This window comes from Rhinichthys klamathensis, unplaced genomic scaffold, assembly GCF_029890125.1.
Source record: "Rhinichthys klamathensis goyatoka isolate OS25496 unplaced genomic scaffold, OSU_Roscu_1.1 h1tg000734l_1, whole genome shotgun sequence".
NCBI classification, from domain to species: domain Eukaryota; kingdom Metazoa; phylum Chordata; class Actinopteri; order Cypriniformes; family Leuciscidae; genus Rhinichthys; species Rhinichthys klamathensis.
In genome coordinates, this window is record NW_026607147.1 from 197717 (window position 1) to 215036 (window position 17320).

At 46.9% G+C, this 17320-nt stretch overlaps 1 protein-coding gene across 1 annotated transcript; it reads left to right on the forward strand.

Moving 5' to 3' along the window:
• Positions 1 to 487: 487 nt before the first annotated feature.
• On the forward strand, positions 488 to 17315 carry canx (calnexin; the record flags this gene model as incomplete). The annotated part of the gene is made up of 8 exons (XM_056242631.1): positions 488 to 587; positions 8789 to 8983; positions 10790 to 10863; positions 11298 to 11356; positions 11939 to 12080; positions 12280 to 12361; positions 16618 to 16810; positions 17133 to 17315. Coding segments are annotated over exons 2-8 (925 nt in total), but the record flags the coding sequence as incomplete, so codon positions are not given.
• Between the last annotated feature and the right edge of the window lie 5 nt (positions 17316 to 17320).

A 17320-nucleotide genomic window follows, 5' to 3' on the forward strand; every position in this document is an offset into this window, starting at 1 on the left:
TTTAAGCACTTCTTGCGTTGGTTGTGCCTCTCACGGTGACTCGCTTTAATTTAGTCCTGATTTGTAAGTCGCTTTGGATAAAAGCGTCTGCTAAATGACTAAATGTAAATATAAAAACACTTAATAAAAATGCTCATTACCCACATTTTTACATGTAGGCTATGCACTAAATGTAGATATTAGAAGTATTAGATTGATTAAATAATATTCCTTATGATAAGGCATGTCATAAGTAAGAAATAAATACTGAATATAACATTTTTGAAAGCTAGACATGAAGCGATCCTCACATTAAATCCGTCATCTTTCGCTTCTGCTGTGATGTATCCAATGAGCGTGTATTTCCGTGTACGCCTCGGCCAATCAGCGGCGTCCACGAGGTGCAGGTCGGAGGCGGAGCCCACAGTCTGTGACAGACGTCAAACCTGACCAATCATCATCGCTCAAGCTCTAAGAGGCGTGCCCACGCTGAACTGAGCGGCCAATCGGATCGTGCGGGAGGCGGGGCCTGTGTGTGGGGATTCATCGTCCACAGCCACACGTGACGCGCTGTAGTCGCAGGCGGAGAGCTGTATCGGTGAGCACGGGTGAGTACACTACACCTCAAACACCAGCTTTACACACCTGTATGCCTTTCTGCTCACCTGCAGAGGGTTTAACGATGGGTTCTTGCAAGTGAGCGGGGATATACGGAGGGTAAAAAGGAGAGTAAGTGCGTTGACCTAAAGGCTAGTTGGTCAGCTAGCCGCTTGAGCTAAGCTAACAGATGCAGGTGTCATGTCAAAAAACCAGAACTCGTCATTGAAACCTGTTTCATGTGGTTAAGAGTGTGATTTGATCGTGAGAGGAGCAAGATGAAAGCCGTGCTCGTGTCTAATGTCGGAGCTGCTGGCAGAGATTTACTCCAGTGAATGAAGTTAGTCGAACCAGCGCTGACTGGTGTGATATATGCGCTGTAAATCATTATATGTGAGGCTTGGGCTAATCCATCTTCCCCTGAAGACTCGCGTCTGCATATAAACGCGTATTTGTATCTAAAGTTAGATGCAGGTGTTAAAGAGCCGGTTCATATCGATTAGTCTCGCATACAGTGATCAAATATCACTCCACACACAGTCTTTTGCTTTCAGTTTGAGGTAATGCATGGATGTTTCTGGAAAGCATGGCTGTGGGAGGGATACAACACGGAAAAGCCAAACCGGCTAAACTAGAGCAGCACATGTCAGTTAACCCGTCACTTCCGGCCTGTAGGGGAGAAGGTCACGCGAGAGAGACTTAATGAGGTTTGGTCTGATTAAAACACAAGTCGTCTTATTTCCGTGTGTGTGAGGAATCATGCAATTCATCCCAGCAAGGAAATGTTCGTCGTGACCCCTTGTTAACATGTAACTGTGTTTTCAGATTCTGGCTCAACTTTGACCTATATCTTTAACCCAAGGATGTCATTCTCGGTGTGAACTCTTTTCTAGAAGTGCGACACTGTTCCTCTGTGAACGGGGTCACGCCAATTATCTACAGGGCTTTATCTGTTCACTTTTATGGCCTGTGTCCTGCTCGAGTCACGCCTCACTGGTGCACTCTGGGAAGGCTGTGTGTGAGGAAGGCCAGTGGTACCTTCCCCCATCGACTCGAGCCCAGATCTGTGTGTGCAGTCGAGTGTAAAGAGGCTTAACCGTGTGTCTGGAAGTGTGTGTGTGTGTGTTGGGTGCCGAGCTGAACGCACCCCCGTTTGGACCCTCGGTTAACAAGCACTGGGTGTTTAAACAAACAATATAATGGACAATTGTCCAGTTGTAATACAGAAGCAATGTCAATATGGAGATCAAGTCTTGTATTAGCCTGAAAGCATGCGCTTTAAAGGTGATGAAACGCCCCTTTTCACAAGATGTAATATAAATCTGTGCTTTTCCCCAGAATGTGCCTGAAGTGTCAGCTCAAAATATCAGATCATTTATTATAACTTGTCAAATTTGCCCCTTTTTGGGTGTGAGCAAAAACACGCCGGTTGTGTGTGTCCCTTTAAATGCAAATGAGCGGTTGCGTTAGAACTGGTCTCTGCTGGCGCTCGCGGATCCGAATGTCGTGCCGTGTGTGTAAACGTGCAGATTAACGGCTGGGAATATTATAATAAGATCCTCTTCCTGAGTGAAGTCTGATCGGCTTATTATTGACACGCTTGCAGAGAAAGGCTCACCAGAACACAGGTACTGGGTTTCACTTGTCTTGTCATGTTTTCAGGGTAGGTAGAAGCACCGGACCCGATTACAGCACTTACACACGGGGAAAGCCAGATTTACATGACATGTCCCGGTTAAAGACGTGCCAGTTTACTCTTTAATGCTGTTCTGGCATGAGCTTTCCTGAGCGCCGACACTAAAAGTGCATTAATGCTGAACTTCAGCGTCGTCTTGTTGAGCTTAAACACACACATGGTTTAGATAAACAGTCATTAATATCTTAAGTAAATGTAAACATTTCACACGTGTATCAGTATATTAGATCAGTGCATTCACTCTTAAAGTGACAGTAGCCTAATATTCCTGTTTATAATGTTAAGCACACGACAAAGAGAATCACTCACTGCTCTCGACTGAGTAACTTTAATGAGAATCGGTGTCTATTTAATCCAGTGTTTTATTTTTACGTTTGTGTATTACTTGAGTAAACACACCTAGTGTAGCTGAAAATATTAATGCACTGCTCATTTCATTTGTTTCTTATATTGTTGTCCTATTACTCTTATTCGTAATAACAAAGATATTTTTCAGATTGGCCTCTACTTTGGACTGTATGATCTGTATTTTTTTTTTTTTTTTAAGGCTAAATGTTTAAAACAGGGAAATTAGCTTGGCTGTGCTGGTCAGCGCGTTATGAAAGACTCATGATAAAGAGTGGTGAAGACAGTGATGTGGGCCAGCTCTACAGGAGGGGTTTCGTCCGGGCGCTATGCTAACCCGTGTGAGCGCGTCCGCTGAGCGCGATGGCTAATGGAGCAGGCGTGTGTAATCAGCAGATCTCCCTGGTCTGGAGACGCTCACTGTCAGTCGGCTCCGCTGAGCGTCTCCTCGCCCCTGTCGTGTGTGATTAGCCAGAGCCGCGCGAGTAATGAGTGTGCCGGCGGGTTAAGCGCCTGATGGTGGACGATCAACTGAAGTGTTAGTGGCCACTTGTGTCAAATTCTGATTATCTCTCGCTGAATTAATTGACTGTTCGCAAAGCCCCGCCCCCTTACGGTTGCTGTGTCCGACAAGCCACGCCTCTCTCACACACACACACACACACCATGTTGCTGGCGTCTTGCGCTGGTTCAGCTCATGCTAATGTTCTCTCCAGATTAGCTTCTCAGTGCTGATGGTGGAGGGCTGGTGTTGTGTAATCGCTCGTCCCCCACAGATGAGCAACAGATGGGTCAGGACTGGATCCTGTGACCCCCGACCCCACCACAACACACACACACACACACACGCTGTGAAACCCCAGAGATCCTCAACTCAAGGTCCTGTTCTTAAACATCAGCTTCAAGCCAGTTTCTCTGGTCAGTTCGGTGAGGTTTAACTCTTTCCCCGCCAGCGTTTTATTTATAAGTTGCCTGCATTTGATCATATCCACAAATCTTTCATGGCCTCCAAAAAAGAAAGAACGGAGCCTAGAGTTGCAATCTTGATTCAAACACACACTCGATCTTATTCCTAAATGACAGCGATTCGGCTCTTATGTCTATTAAACCTTTAATCACAGGAACGTTCAGATCTGTGTTCTGATCCAGAGAGCCGTCGTCATGTGTAGATGTGAAACCGCTTCACAAACAGGCTTTTCAACCTCAGTTTCATTATTTCTGTCTTATAATCATTGAGATTATCACAGAAGTGCTGGGATAAAAGTTTATAGTTCAGATATAAACACTGATGTCGATTACAACGATGAAACGATCATGATAATTATCGTGATTTAATTTTCCTCGATAAATCGATAACGAGAGTTCGATAAATGTTTAGTGTAATGTTTACGCACCAAACGCGTAATGAAACTCCGTTATAAATGACTGGAAAAGTGTAAAGAATTCAAAAACATGAAGTGTTTGTCATGTTCTGACAATAACGAGTCGTTTAAAACCACAATTAACGATCTGTTTTCACTTAGGAGCAAAAATCTGCCTTTAAACTCTGAAAAGCCCTGCGATTGCCTCGTTACACCAGTAGGTGGCGGCAAGCGACTGTTCAAACGTGTGTTTCTTATTGAATCATTCAAGAGATTTGTTTAAAAAACACTGATTCATCCAGTAATGACAAGTGAACACTTTATGAGCGAGTCATTGAATCAGTCACTCTAAAAATCTAAATTTACTAAATATTTAACAAAATTATTTAGAAACAAAAAATGTGATTCTCAATTTATCCACAATCGTGCTGCTTTTAAATAATAATAATAACTTTATTCTAGCTTCACTCATCCCTCATCAACACAGCAGTGTGTGTAAGGCTGGAGGAGTGTGTGTGTGTTGTGTTTTGTGTGCCATGGTGATGTTGCTGCACAGGTTCAGTGTGTGAGTAATCCTGAGTGTGTTGAGCTCATTAGCACAGCGATGTGTGTGTGTTTAACAGCAGCACCCTGATGAGGGCTTCAGATGCCCCTGAGGACACACACACACACACACACACTGGAGACTGGACTGAGATTGAGCTCATATTGGTCATTAGAGTATTTAGACCGGCTTCTGTTCGCTCAGTTGTAATGATGCTGATTGCTGTAAGGAGAGACGACTGCTTTATCCAGCAGAAACACATGTTCTGGTGAAGTGCCGGTTAGTTTACAGAGGAGTGTGTGTTTGCATGTGAGTGTGTGTGTGCGCGCACCGGTTGTTTGTGTAATCTGATTGTGGTAAACCTTATTAAAGAAAAGGGGCTGATGCTGCAGGGCTCCGCCTCTCTGCCGTCGCCGTGGCGACTGGACTCTCGGGCACTATGGGATGGCAACCACAGGCCGGCGTTTACATCAATAAGACCAGAGAAATGTGTCTGCGGGAGGACTTCTACTGCCGTCCGTTCTACATCAATGAACACACACTTTTTTTAAACTATGGCTCTCTTTTCTCCAAACTCCACACTCACAACATGCAAAACGTCACATCTGTTTCATAAGCAAACACTTTTTTCAAAACTATATTAACTCTTCTAAAAATGCTATTTTTGTGTAGTGTGACTCTACACGCAAACATCAAATGATTAGCCACACACACCCCAAACTACAAATTATTTTTGCAAAATGTTTTTTACAATAGCAAACTGAGTGTAAAGCATGTAAAGTGCTTGTGGTTTTGCAGACTTGCTCTGAAGATTCGGTTCATGAGTGGATGTTCACTGAGTGAGCCGCCCTCCAGTAACACTTTTAGTGCTAAAGCAATGTTTTAACAACTGTAAGACGGGAAGTTCACTTCATATGTCCTGCTAATGAGGAAGTCCTGATGTGTTCAGTGATTATTAGAGACGATTTGATTCCTTTTGATTCACTGACTCTTGATTCCTTTTGATTCACTGACTCTTGATTCCTTTTGATTCACTGACTCTTGATTCCTTTTGATTCACTGACTCTTGATTCCTTTTGATTCACTGACTCTTGATTCCTTTTGATTCACTGACTCTTGATTCCTTTTGATTCACTGACTCTTGATTCCTTTTGATTCACTGACTCTTGATTCCTTTTGATTCACTGACTCTTGATTCCTTTTGATTCCCTGACTCTTGATTCCATTTGATTCATTTGAAAGTGCCTCAGGTAGGCTTTGTGCTTTTTTACTATGAAACCAAGTTTGTGGTTATTGGATAGTAGACTCGCTACGAATAATGTTAGTGTGGTTTTGTTCACTGTGTGGATTTGAGCGTGTTGAATTGGTGGCGGAGTCTTAAGGGGGTCGCACACCGGACGCGTCGCGCAGCGCCATGTCTTTTAAAATTCAAACACATTATTCTCTGAGTGTACACACACCGGCGGCGCCATTCGGCGTCTGTCCGCGGCGCCCCGCTACGGCTCAGGACCTTGTTCAAAACCCTGCCGCGCCACAGAGCGCCATTTGCATAGTTTTATAGTAAATGTACATTTATTTGTCTGAAATCGTCGTTAATGTACATGGCTTCACCCCGTGCTGTTTTCACTCGGGTTAGCTAAACGCTAGCTAAATAAATACTATTGTATTATGTGACATATTTGCCTAGACAACGGATAACGTTACAACAAAATAACAGACTTAACGTGATAGACACTTTTACTTGATTAACGTTCAAACATCAGCTATTATTCAATTAACATAAAAAAATAAATCCACGGATATCGGGTGAGGTTTTCTCCACTGTATCACATGCAAAGGCAAAATCAATGAGGTATTGGTTAAGAAGGGTAAGTTAGTAACAGCAGTAGGCTATCTCATTATGTTAGCGTGCTTACGTTAGCGTGTTAGAAGTAGCATGTAACCAGAGAGTGTCTAATAAGGGGAGAACTGCCACTCCCAGACCCAATCCCAAATGGCACACTTCATGTGCACTTTCGGTCTTGTGGACTTACAATGGCTGCCGCGTGCGCGTGTCCGTTAAGTCCGTGAGACCGCAGTGTGTCCCATTTGTCATTTTTAGATCTCAGAAGGGTGCTCCCCTCTGCGGTCGATTTGCGCCCTTGATGCGCACTTTTGCCGAGCCGGCGCTGATGCGGACTCCACAGCAGACTTCTTCCCGACATTCAAAGCGGCGTTACGTGGCAAAAGTGCGGACTCAGAGGAAGACCGCGAGTGCTTAGGGTTCCATTTGGGACAGGGTCCCAGTAAACGCCCGGCTCCTGAACTGGCTGCAGTTCCACTCTGGCTCCACATGAGGGCGCTCACAGGACGAGTGCAGAATGAATGGAGGTCTATGGAGATATACCCCTAAAAATCCACTTTTCTCAGCATATAATTTGTTGTCTAGTAATTTGAATGTTGTTTTCGAAAGGAGATGCAAAGAAATTACACATAGCTGGGTGTTAGATTTTTTTAGAGTCACTTATTTGCTTTAAGTCTTTTAAAATGTCAATGACGTCATGCACATCCTACGACCAGAGATACTGCTTTACGGCAATCCTTCAGTCACTGGTGCGTTCGCGCACTGCACTTTCTGTTCTCTCGAGGCAGCGGACACAGGTAAACACACGTGCTAGAAGAGTTTCTGTAAAACTAAAGTTCTTAACATTCTGGTCCGGATGCCACGATGCCATCAAGCGGTGTCTCTGGTCGTAATCAGTCCTTCACTGACCAATCAGCGTCCATTAGCAGAATGCTAGCGTGTTATGGGCAACAACTCAACCTGTAAGAAATGGAAAGGACATAAGTACTCGTTCATTCAACTTTCGACCTATAACCCATGTTGAACTTGCAAAACCTACAATCAAATCTGAGATTTCTCAACGGCAATCTGGTGAAAGACACATTTAGCCGCCTAGCTCCATAGACTCGCATTCACTCACGCACTCGGCGATCGCCCCCAGTGGAGCTCTGGTGGAACTACAACCACAATTCGGTACAATAGGACTTGATAGGGAGTGGCCAGGCTCTACGTAGACGGGCTCTGATGTAACGTAAACAAACCAAATTGCTCATAGACAGTTTAGCTGTAACATCATTCAGTATATATTCAATCATTTAGTACAGTAATATTATATGTGTGATATGATTTACTGTACATCATGACTGAGCATAAACTTTGGGCCACATAATGTCATTGGCGTTGCAACTTAATGACTGAGGTTGTCTTTCGTTTCGATCTTCTACTGGCAAACCATTAAAATAATTTGAAAGCGTCCGGATGATCCATATTCTTATGGTCTGAATCGCTGAAACCTGACACCGCTAGTACAGAGCTGTCACTTTCTGCCACCAGGCCCCGCCCACAAAACACATCATCGCTGTTTACAAACACAAAACTGGTCTATTGTGTCGTATATCGAGTGAAACGCTTCAGGAACAAGAACACATGTGGGCGGGGCTTGATTGTGTCTGTGTGGAATTGATTGGACGGTTGTGGTTTGCTATTGGCTGATCTCATGTGAGTGACAGGTTATAGCCCCGCCCCCATCATCAGAGAAGAGATGCTGCAAGAGGAACTGATTCTGAGTCGAGATTAGTATTATTATGGCCTTTGACCGCACTGATTGAGCTGACATCTGTCTTCTGTAGAGCTGGTTATACTAGCGCTGGTTAGCGATGGCATTTTCGAAACACTGCTTCATGAAGCGTCGAAACCTTCACAAATCTTTTGTTCCAGGTCAGTGGTTCGGCGCGTGTATCAAACTGTGTCACGTGACTCCAGTAACCGAGGCTTCATTACATCATAACGGTTCAAACACTTTTACTTTCAATAAAAAATTATCTAGATTTGTAAAAGGTGTTTTTCTGCATGTTTGGCCCGGGTGTTCGTTGCAGTTCCACTGTTCGGCCACTAGGGGTCAGCGTGGAGACGGTGTCGGGGTGTTTCGAAGCCTCGGCACTATACAGCACATTAGCTTTCAGTGTTTCACGAAGCCTCGATCTGCCCTCCACTAAAGCTGGTTAACTTTACACAGTTATTGAACTGAATCAACATTGAACTATTGTGTTGTAAGAGTGGCTTTGCAGCAGAACTGAAGTCATTTTCCTGTTTATCCGTGTAAAGCTGCTTCGTATCACTCTGTACTGTATGAAGCGCTGTAGAAATAAAGCTGGCTTGTCTATGGTTATATATATATTGGTTATGAAAGAGGCCTGTGTGATGTGTTGATCTTGTGTGCGCAGACTATGGAGCTGAAGATGCGGTTGTGTGTGGCGCTGGTGTCTCTGAGTGTGTGTGTGCTCCTCGCGGGTCGCGTGAGCGCTCAGGACGAGGCCGACGACATGGACATGGACGTGGAAGATGCCATCGACGACATGCATGAGGAAGAGCTCGAGGAAGAGGCGCCGACGGCCCCGACCACACCACCGGTTCCCACGGTAAGAGCGTTACTCGCCTGAACCACCAAAGCCGCCTTCATGCTTGAAGAAGTGGTTCATTTACTCGCTCCCGCGTCATCCAAGATGTTCATGTGTTTCTTTCTTCAGTGGAAAAGAAATGATGGTTTTTGAGGAAAGCGTTCAGGTGTTTCTCCATATAGTGACTTCAATGGGGTCTAGGGGTGTAAATCGGAGCCTACATGACGATTCGATACGATACCGATTTCTTAAGCCAACGATTCGATTATTTTCGATATTTTCGATAATTCCCCGCGATACGATTCGATACGATTCAATAATCTATATTTTTACATGATATCTATTAAGTAAAAAAAAAAAAAAAAAAAAAGTTTATAATTTGCCTTTTATTGAGAATACAGGAACAGTATTCTATTCACATAATGTGTATGTTGTGCTCAATGCACTGCAAATAGAACAGCAAATATAACAGTTACTGCATACAGTTCTAAACTTGATTCTATCGAATCCTGGTGCGTTTCCGTGCATCTTATGTCATCGCAAACGTGCACGATGCATGATAGAAAACAGAACGCGGTCAATATATTGTGTTTGTTTTTTTGGTGCTATTATGCACAGCTGAGTGAACAACACCGGTTTACTGTGTGTCGCATTTGGCTTTTTGCTGATTGCAAACGCAGGAGACAGTGGATTTCCATTAATTTGTTGCCCTGAGTCCACGCGCTATGTGTGTGCGAATACAGACTCACTCTCGCTCTTGTCCAAGGTAAATTATCAACACTATCATCCCTTACATGTGTTTTATTTAACTAAATACAAATACAAACAAGTGCGCACCCGAGTCCGTGATGCTTTCAAATTCACGCGAGCCGCGGCACGGTTCGAGTGCAACCGAACTCAGCGCACCTCCTCCAGGCAGTCTCGGGTTTGGTACCCCAGTGCGCACCCGGGTCCGCATGACAGACAGCGTTTACATAATTAGCGATTTTTCATGCGAACCGTGCCCGTTCCGATCCGAGTTGGTGTGAAAGCACCCTAGACTTTTCAAGTAAGCTGTTGAAGTAGCCTTTATACACGTTAGCGCCTGTTTGTTTACGTTAGTAACTGCTAGCTTGGAATTCGCCAACTAAGTGACTGAGGGTGCATTCACACTGGCAGTTTAGTTCGGTGACTAACTAACGTTAGCCCAGTGCATAACAACAATCGTTTGTACGCATATGAGCGGATGCTGAAAATAGACAGGCGGCAAAACAAACACATTTTCACCCTGATTGCGTAATGTGTGTCGCATCACAGCGAGTGCAAGACCAGCATTAGTGGATAAAAGTATATAAATGTGTATTTTGTTATAAATGTCGGCTGGTTTGTCTAGATCAGACTCTTATTCCTCGGCTGGATCGTGTCGAGACTTTGAAGCTGCACTGAAACTCACATCTGGACCTTCGACCCGTTGGACCCCATTGAAGTCACTATATGGAGAAACACCTGAACGCTTTCCTCAAAAACCTTCATTTCTTTTCCACTGAAGAAAGAAACACATGAACATCTTGGATGACGCGGGGGCGAGTAAATCATCAGGAAATTGTAATTCTAAAGTGAACTACTCCTTTTGTTCTGTTGAGCGAAGCAGAGGCGGTCTGTGATTGGTTGAGGTGTTTGATCTGCCAATCATTGATCAAGTCACTTAAAGGGCCAGTTCACATAAAAATGTACTTCAGTCCAGATTTATTTCCTTCCTGCAACACAGCTCTTTCTCAAATGTGGTTTATATATATATATAAGACAGAGAGTAACCATGTTAACATCTTCCCACACGTGTTCCCGAAGGTGACGTATAAAGCCCCGGAGCCGATGGGAGAGCACTACTTTGCCGAGTCATTTGATAAAGGAACACTTCAGGGGTAAGATGTCCGTCATCCTCACAACATAAAAAGAGTATATTTGTTATAAATATATATTACAGCTGTTCAAACAGTAATTTTGTTACATATTATTCTAATGTAAATCAGCTGTTTTATATGTGAATAGTGTCACATGATCCTTCAGAAATCACTCTAATATGATGATTTGATGATCAAGAAACATTTATGATTATTAATGTTGAAAACTTGAACCATGATACATTTTATTCAGGATTCTTTAATGAATAGAAAGTTCAAAAGAACAGCATTTATAAAAGTATTAATTCCTGTGAGAGTAAGCCGGTAGTGTAAAGCGTGCCGCCCAGGAGCTGGTGTGTGTAGCGTGCCGTACAGGAGCTGGTGTGTGTAGCGTGCCGCCCAGGAGCTGGTGTGTGTAGCGTGTGCGCTGGGTGGCTGACTGTGGTCTCCTCTAGGTGGGTTCTGTCTCAGGCCAAGAAGGACGGCATCGATGAGGAGATAGCCAAGTATGATGGTGAGATCAATATGATGTTTAATTTCCATCTGTTTGTCTAAAGCAGGGTTTCTCAATCTTGGTCCTGGAGGGCCACTGTCCTGCAGAGTTTAGCTCCAACCCTGATCAAACACACCTACCTGTGAGTTTCTACTGATCCTGAAGACCTTGATTAGCTTGCTCAGGTGAGTTTGATCAGGGTTGGAGCTAAACTCTGCAGGACAGTGGCCCTCCAGGACCAAGATTGAGAAACCCTGGTCTAAAGTCTTAATATGTCTAGATGATAAAACACACACAAAAAATTGTAATGTACAAAACTGGGGATATCTAAAATGAGTAGTTCAGTATCCGCACAACTAAACTCAACCTTTGAATAATAAAAGAACATCCCAGAACAGTGCTTCAGACTTCATGGCTTTAACGTGTTTAGATAGTTTGAGCTTCTGTGAGCTGCCCTGAACATACACACATTTGCTGTGTGTGTGAGCTGATGGGGTGTGTGTGTGTGTGTCCGCTGATGGGGTGTGTGTGTGAGCTGATGGGGTGTGTGTGTGAGCTGATGGGGTGTGTGTGTGAGCTGATGGGGTGTGTTTGTGTGTGTAGGGAAATGGGAGGTTGAGGAGATGCAGAACACTAAACTCCCGGGAGACAAAGGCCTGGTGTTGAAGTCCAAAGCCAAGCATCACGCCATCTCCGGTCTCCTCCTGCGACCTTTCACCTTTGACACCAAACCCCTGATCCTGCAGTGAGTACTCGCGCACCCCGGATGGGGCTAGCGGAAGGAGAACGCTTTAGTGTAGCTGGAAATTCACAAATCAAAGTCATGCTTTTATGTGTGTTCAATATTACAGTACATAGATATCTCCTGAGAATGACATGTGCTTATGAAGCCAGTTATTGCAGTGTGAGGATGCTAGTAAAGCTGTGTGTGTGTGTGTGTTCAGGTACGAGGTGAACTTCCAGACGGGCATCGACTGTGGCGGGGCGTATGTGAAGCTGCTGTCCCAGACGCCGGACCTGGACCTGGTGAGGTCATCTGTGTGTGATGATGATGATGATGATGAGGATGAGGATGAGGATGATCACAGTCGATGATACGCTGATAATGTCGTTAGATTTTGGTTCGTTCACACTGCCAGGCCATCCTTAAAAATATTTTGGTTTGCAGTAACAGCAAAAAAAAAAAAAAAAGGGTCGGTAGGTAGGTCTATATATTTTTTTTTCAAGATTCAATGTAAAAAAAAAAGGATAATTTTGGTCATGGTGATTAGGTCGGTATGAATTTAAACAAATTTGCATATCGTGACGTCACTGACTGGGTCTTCAACCCCCATGCCTTCGGGCGCACCATTGCGAACCTCATTCTGATACAGGTTATAGACCACAAACAATTTGAAATCTTTGTAAAAAAAAAAACATATTTATTGCATTAATTCCAGCTGCATTCATTTGGAAAAAAATAGGCAGAATCAAAAGAAAAAAAGGAGCCACTAGATTTCAATGAAAGTGGATTTTCAGAGGGAAACAAATAAATTAAAATGACTAATCTCACCAGCGCCGCGCCGACCAATAAAACAGCGCGTTTGGCACCATTCGTTTACATTTGACCCAAACTGTTACAAGCCCCCTTTCTGGTCTAGGGGCAGGAAAGGAGGGTAACAAAAAGTTGCAGGGAGAGAGTGAGAGATTTGACCCATAAACATCTGCTATTATTAACGGAAATCAGTGTGGTCAAATAGCTAGGCGCATTGTAGGAAACTATAGGCCGATTAAGTAGTCCTGACATATTATGGAATGGTCGATTTTCTTTTGTGCAATTTAGTACATTTCGGTATGGGATGTGCTGTTTTATTGGTCAGCGCGGCGCTGGTGAGATTAATTTGCGCCGCTCTGACCATTGGCTGGCGCAAGCAAACACTTCTCCTGCGCTGTCGAGTCTGTCGCGCTCGCGCGTCTCGGTCCATTGAGCCACGCAGATTACAAGTCAGCGCAGCGCGAACTCTGTAACACACCGCGCCGTTTCGTCCCCCTTTCGGTGTGTTTGGCTTCCCACACTTATGTGTGTTTGTTTATCAGAGCCTGCAGTTGCTGTGTGACGCGCGTTCGCGGTGGGCATGTCATGACGAGCTGGACGGGCTCCGAGAAAAGGCCGTTAACATCGATTCCCTATTTGACCATTAAGAATTTTGAATAATGAGCGACTAAATGTAGGCTCATACAGACGTATTTCACAAGCAGCCGCGCCGCAGCCATCATCACCGAGCGCGAACCATTGACAGTGAATGAAACGAAGCGAACGCACAGGCCATAGTGTGACATGCGTAAACCAATGGTGTAAACATAATCATAATAGATGACGCCACGGGTTTTTATTTAAAAGAAAGAACGTAGCCTACGCAATTTATATTCACAATACTTACTATAATAAATGTATATTATTTTATTGCATTTGTATTAGTTGTTTGAAGAGTAAAAAAAAAAATCGGTCGGTCTTAATGCAAGTTTACAACCGGCAAGTCGGTCGGACTAAAAGGGGAAAAAAATAAATAATTGGGTCGGTCCTAATTTGACAGGGTCGGTCGGGTTACGGCAAACAAGAATATTTTTAAGCATGGCCCCAGTGATGTCTGTGAGTGCGTTCACACACACCCCGTAAAGACACGTGACGTCAGGATGAAAACGTGTCCGCTAGCGCATGGCGTCCCGCTCCACACAGCGGGCGAACGCTCTCCGCTGCAGCGCATATGAAGGAGCTCCGGGTCTCTGCTTTCTCTGTTGTTGACGAACACAAACTTTCTTCTTAGAGCAACAGAGTCGTGCGTCATCACTACGACACAGCCCTTACGGCACCGCTCCCGGCTTTTGTTCACACAGTGCATTCATCCCGGCGATGTTACTAGGTCCCCATCCTGGCACCGGTCCCGGGACGTGTTTGCGTTCACACAGAAGGCACTCTAGCAATCAGCGCTGTGTGAACGGGGATCTAGACTCTAGTCCATATGTCAGTTTCGGCATAACTCTTAAATGCTATGAGACTATGAGTCTTAATCTCCATCTGAGGACAGAAGAGCAACCCTTGTGCGTCAGTTACACAGATCCATAGAGGGCAAAAACGTCTGTCAAAAACTGTCATGCAATTGTGAAGCTTGGGATCTCAGACTTCAGCTCGGTCTCATTTTAAAGACGACCCGTGGCAGATTATTGCTGAAGTGAAAACAATACTTGACACCAAAAAAGTGAAACCAAAAAAAAGTTAAAGAGGTTTATGAAAATGATTTACCAATGGCGTTCACATGCTTCTCTGAGTAGCTCTGATCTGGTGTCAGTGATCTGGTGTCAGTGATCTGGCGTCGGGTGATCTGGCGTCGGGTGATCTGGCGTCGGGTGATCTGGTGTCAGTGATCTGGTGTCAGTGATCTGGCGTCGGGTGATCTGGTGTCCGGTGATCTGGCATCGGGTGATCTGGTGTCAGTGATCTGGCGTCGGGTGATCTGGCGTCCGGTGATCTGGCGTCGGGTGATCTGGCGTCCGGTGATCTGGCGTCGGGTGATCTGGTGTCAGTGATCTGGCGTCCGGTGATCTGGTGTCCGGTGATCTGGCGTCGGGTGATCTGGCGTCGGGTGATCTGGCGTCAGTGATCTGGTGTCCGGTGATCTGGCGTCGGGTGATCTGGCGTCGGTGATCTGGCGTCGGGTGATCTGGCGTCGGGTGATCTGGCGTCGGGTGATCTGGCGTCGGTGATCTGGCGTCCGGTGATCTGGTGTCCGGTGATCTGGCGTCGGGTGATCTGGCGTCGGTGATCTGGCGTCCGGTGATCTGGCGTCCGGTGATCTGGCGTCCGGTGATCTGGCGTCGGGTGATCTGGCGTCGGGTGATCTGGCGTCGGGTGATCTGGCGTCGGGTGATCTGGCGTCGGGTGATCTGGTGTCAGTGATCTGGTGTCAGTGATCTGGTGTCAGTGATCTGGTGTCCGGTGATCTGGCGTCAGGTGATCTGGTGTCCGGTGATCTGGCGTCGGGTGATCTGGCGTCGGGTGATCTGGTGTCAGTGATCTGGTGTCCGGTGATCTGGCGTCGGTGATCTGGCGTCGGGTGATCTGGCGTCGGTGATCTGGCGTCGGGTGATCTGGCGTCGGGTGATCTGGCGTCGGGTGATCTGGCGTCCGGTGATCTGGCGTCCGGTGATCTGGCGTCCGGTGATCTGGCGTCGGGTGATCTGGCGTCGGGTGATCTGGCGTCCGGTGATCTGGCGTCCGGTGATCTGGCGTCGGGTGATCTGGCGTCGGGTGATCTGGCGTCGGTGATCTGGCGTCGGGTGATCTGGCGTCGGGTGATCTGGCGTCGGGTGATCTGGCGTCCGGTGATCTGGCGTCCGGTGATCTGGCGTCGGGTGATCTGGTGTCCGGTGATCTGGCGTCGGGTGATCTGGCGTCCGGTGATCTGGCGTCGGGTGATCTGGCGTCGGGTGATCTGGCGTCGGGTGATCTGGCGTCGGGTGATCTGGCGTCCGGTGATCTGGCGTCCGGTGATCTGGCGTCGGGTGATCTGGCGTCCGGTGATCTGGCGTCCGGTGATCTGGCGTCGGGTGATCTGGTGTCAGTGATCTGGTGTCCGGTGATCTGGCGTCGGGTGATCTGGCGTCGGGTGATCTGGTGTCAGTGATCTGGTGTCCGGTGATCTGGCGTCGGTGATCTGGCGTCCGGTGATCTGGCGTCGGGTGATCTGGCGTCGGGTGATCTGGCGTCGGGTGATCTGGCGTCCGGTGATCTGGCGTCCGGTGATCTGGCGTCCGGTGATCTGGCGTCCGGTGATCTGGCGTCGGGTGATCTGGTGTCCGGTGATCTGGCGTCGGGTGATCTGGCGTCCGGTGATCTGGCGTCGGGTGATCTGGCGTCGGTGATCTGGCGTCCGGTGATCTGGCGTCGGTGATCTGGCGTCCGGTGATCTGGCGTCCGGTGATCTGGCGTCGGTGATATGGCGTCGGGTGATCTGGCGTCCGGTGATCTGGCGTCGGGTGATCTGGCGTCCGGTGATCTGGCGTCGGGTGATCTGGCGTCGGGTGATCTGGCGTCCGGTGATCTGGCGTCCGGTGATCTGGCGTCCGGTGATCTGGCGTCCGGTGATCTGGCGTCCGGTGATCTGGCGTCCGGTGATCTGGCGTCCGGTGATCTGGCGTCGGTGATCTGGCGTCCGGTGATCTGGCGTCCGGCGTCGGGTGATCTGGTGTCTAGTGGTGACCCCATACTGATCATAGGCTGTGTGTGTGTGTGTGTGTCGTTCCAGGCGGAGTTCGTGGACAAGACTCCGTACACCATCATGTTCGGGCCTGATAAGTGTGGAGAGGATTACAAGCTGCACTTCATCTTCAGACACAAGAACCCCAAAACCGGCGAGTTTGAGGAGAAGCACGCGAAGAAGCCTGACGCTGACCTGCGCTCGTACTACACCGACAAGAAGACACACCTCTACACACTGGGTAACAGCCCACACACACACACACCTGACGCTGACCTGCGCTCGTACTACACCGACAAGAAGACACACCTCTACACGCTGGGTAACACACACACACACAAACACGCCTGACCTGCGCTTGTACTACACCGATAAGAAGACACACCTCTACACACTGGGTAACAGCACACACACACACACACACACACCTGAACCCGCTCATGCTACTGCACGTGTGTGTTACTGAACCAGACCGGCTCATACCAAAGCAAATGCTCTGTCTGAAATGTTCTCCTCTGTGGAGTGTGTGTTTACGGGCCGTGCGTGTGTGTTCTCTCCTGCAGTGCTGAACCCGGATAACAGTTTCGAGATCCTGATCGACCAGACGGTGGTGAACAGCGGGAGTCTGCTGAGTGATGTCACTCCCGCCGTAAACCCCCCCGCCGAGATCGAGGACCCCGACGACCAGAAGCCGGAGGACTGGGACGAGAGACCGAAGATCCAGGACCCCGACGCGGCCAAGCCTGAGGAC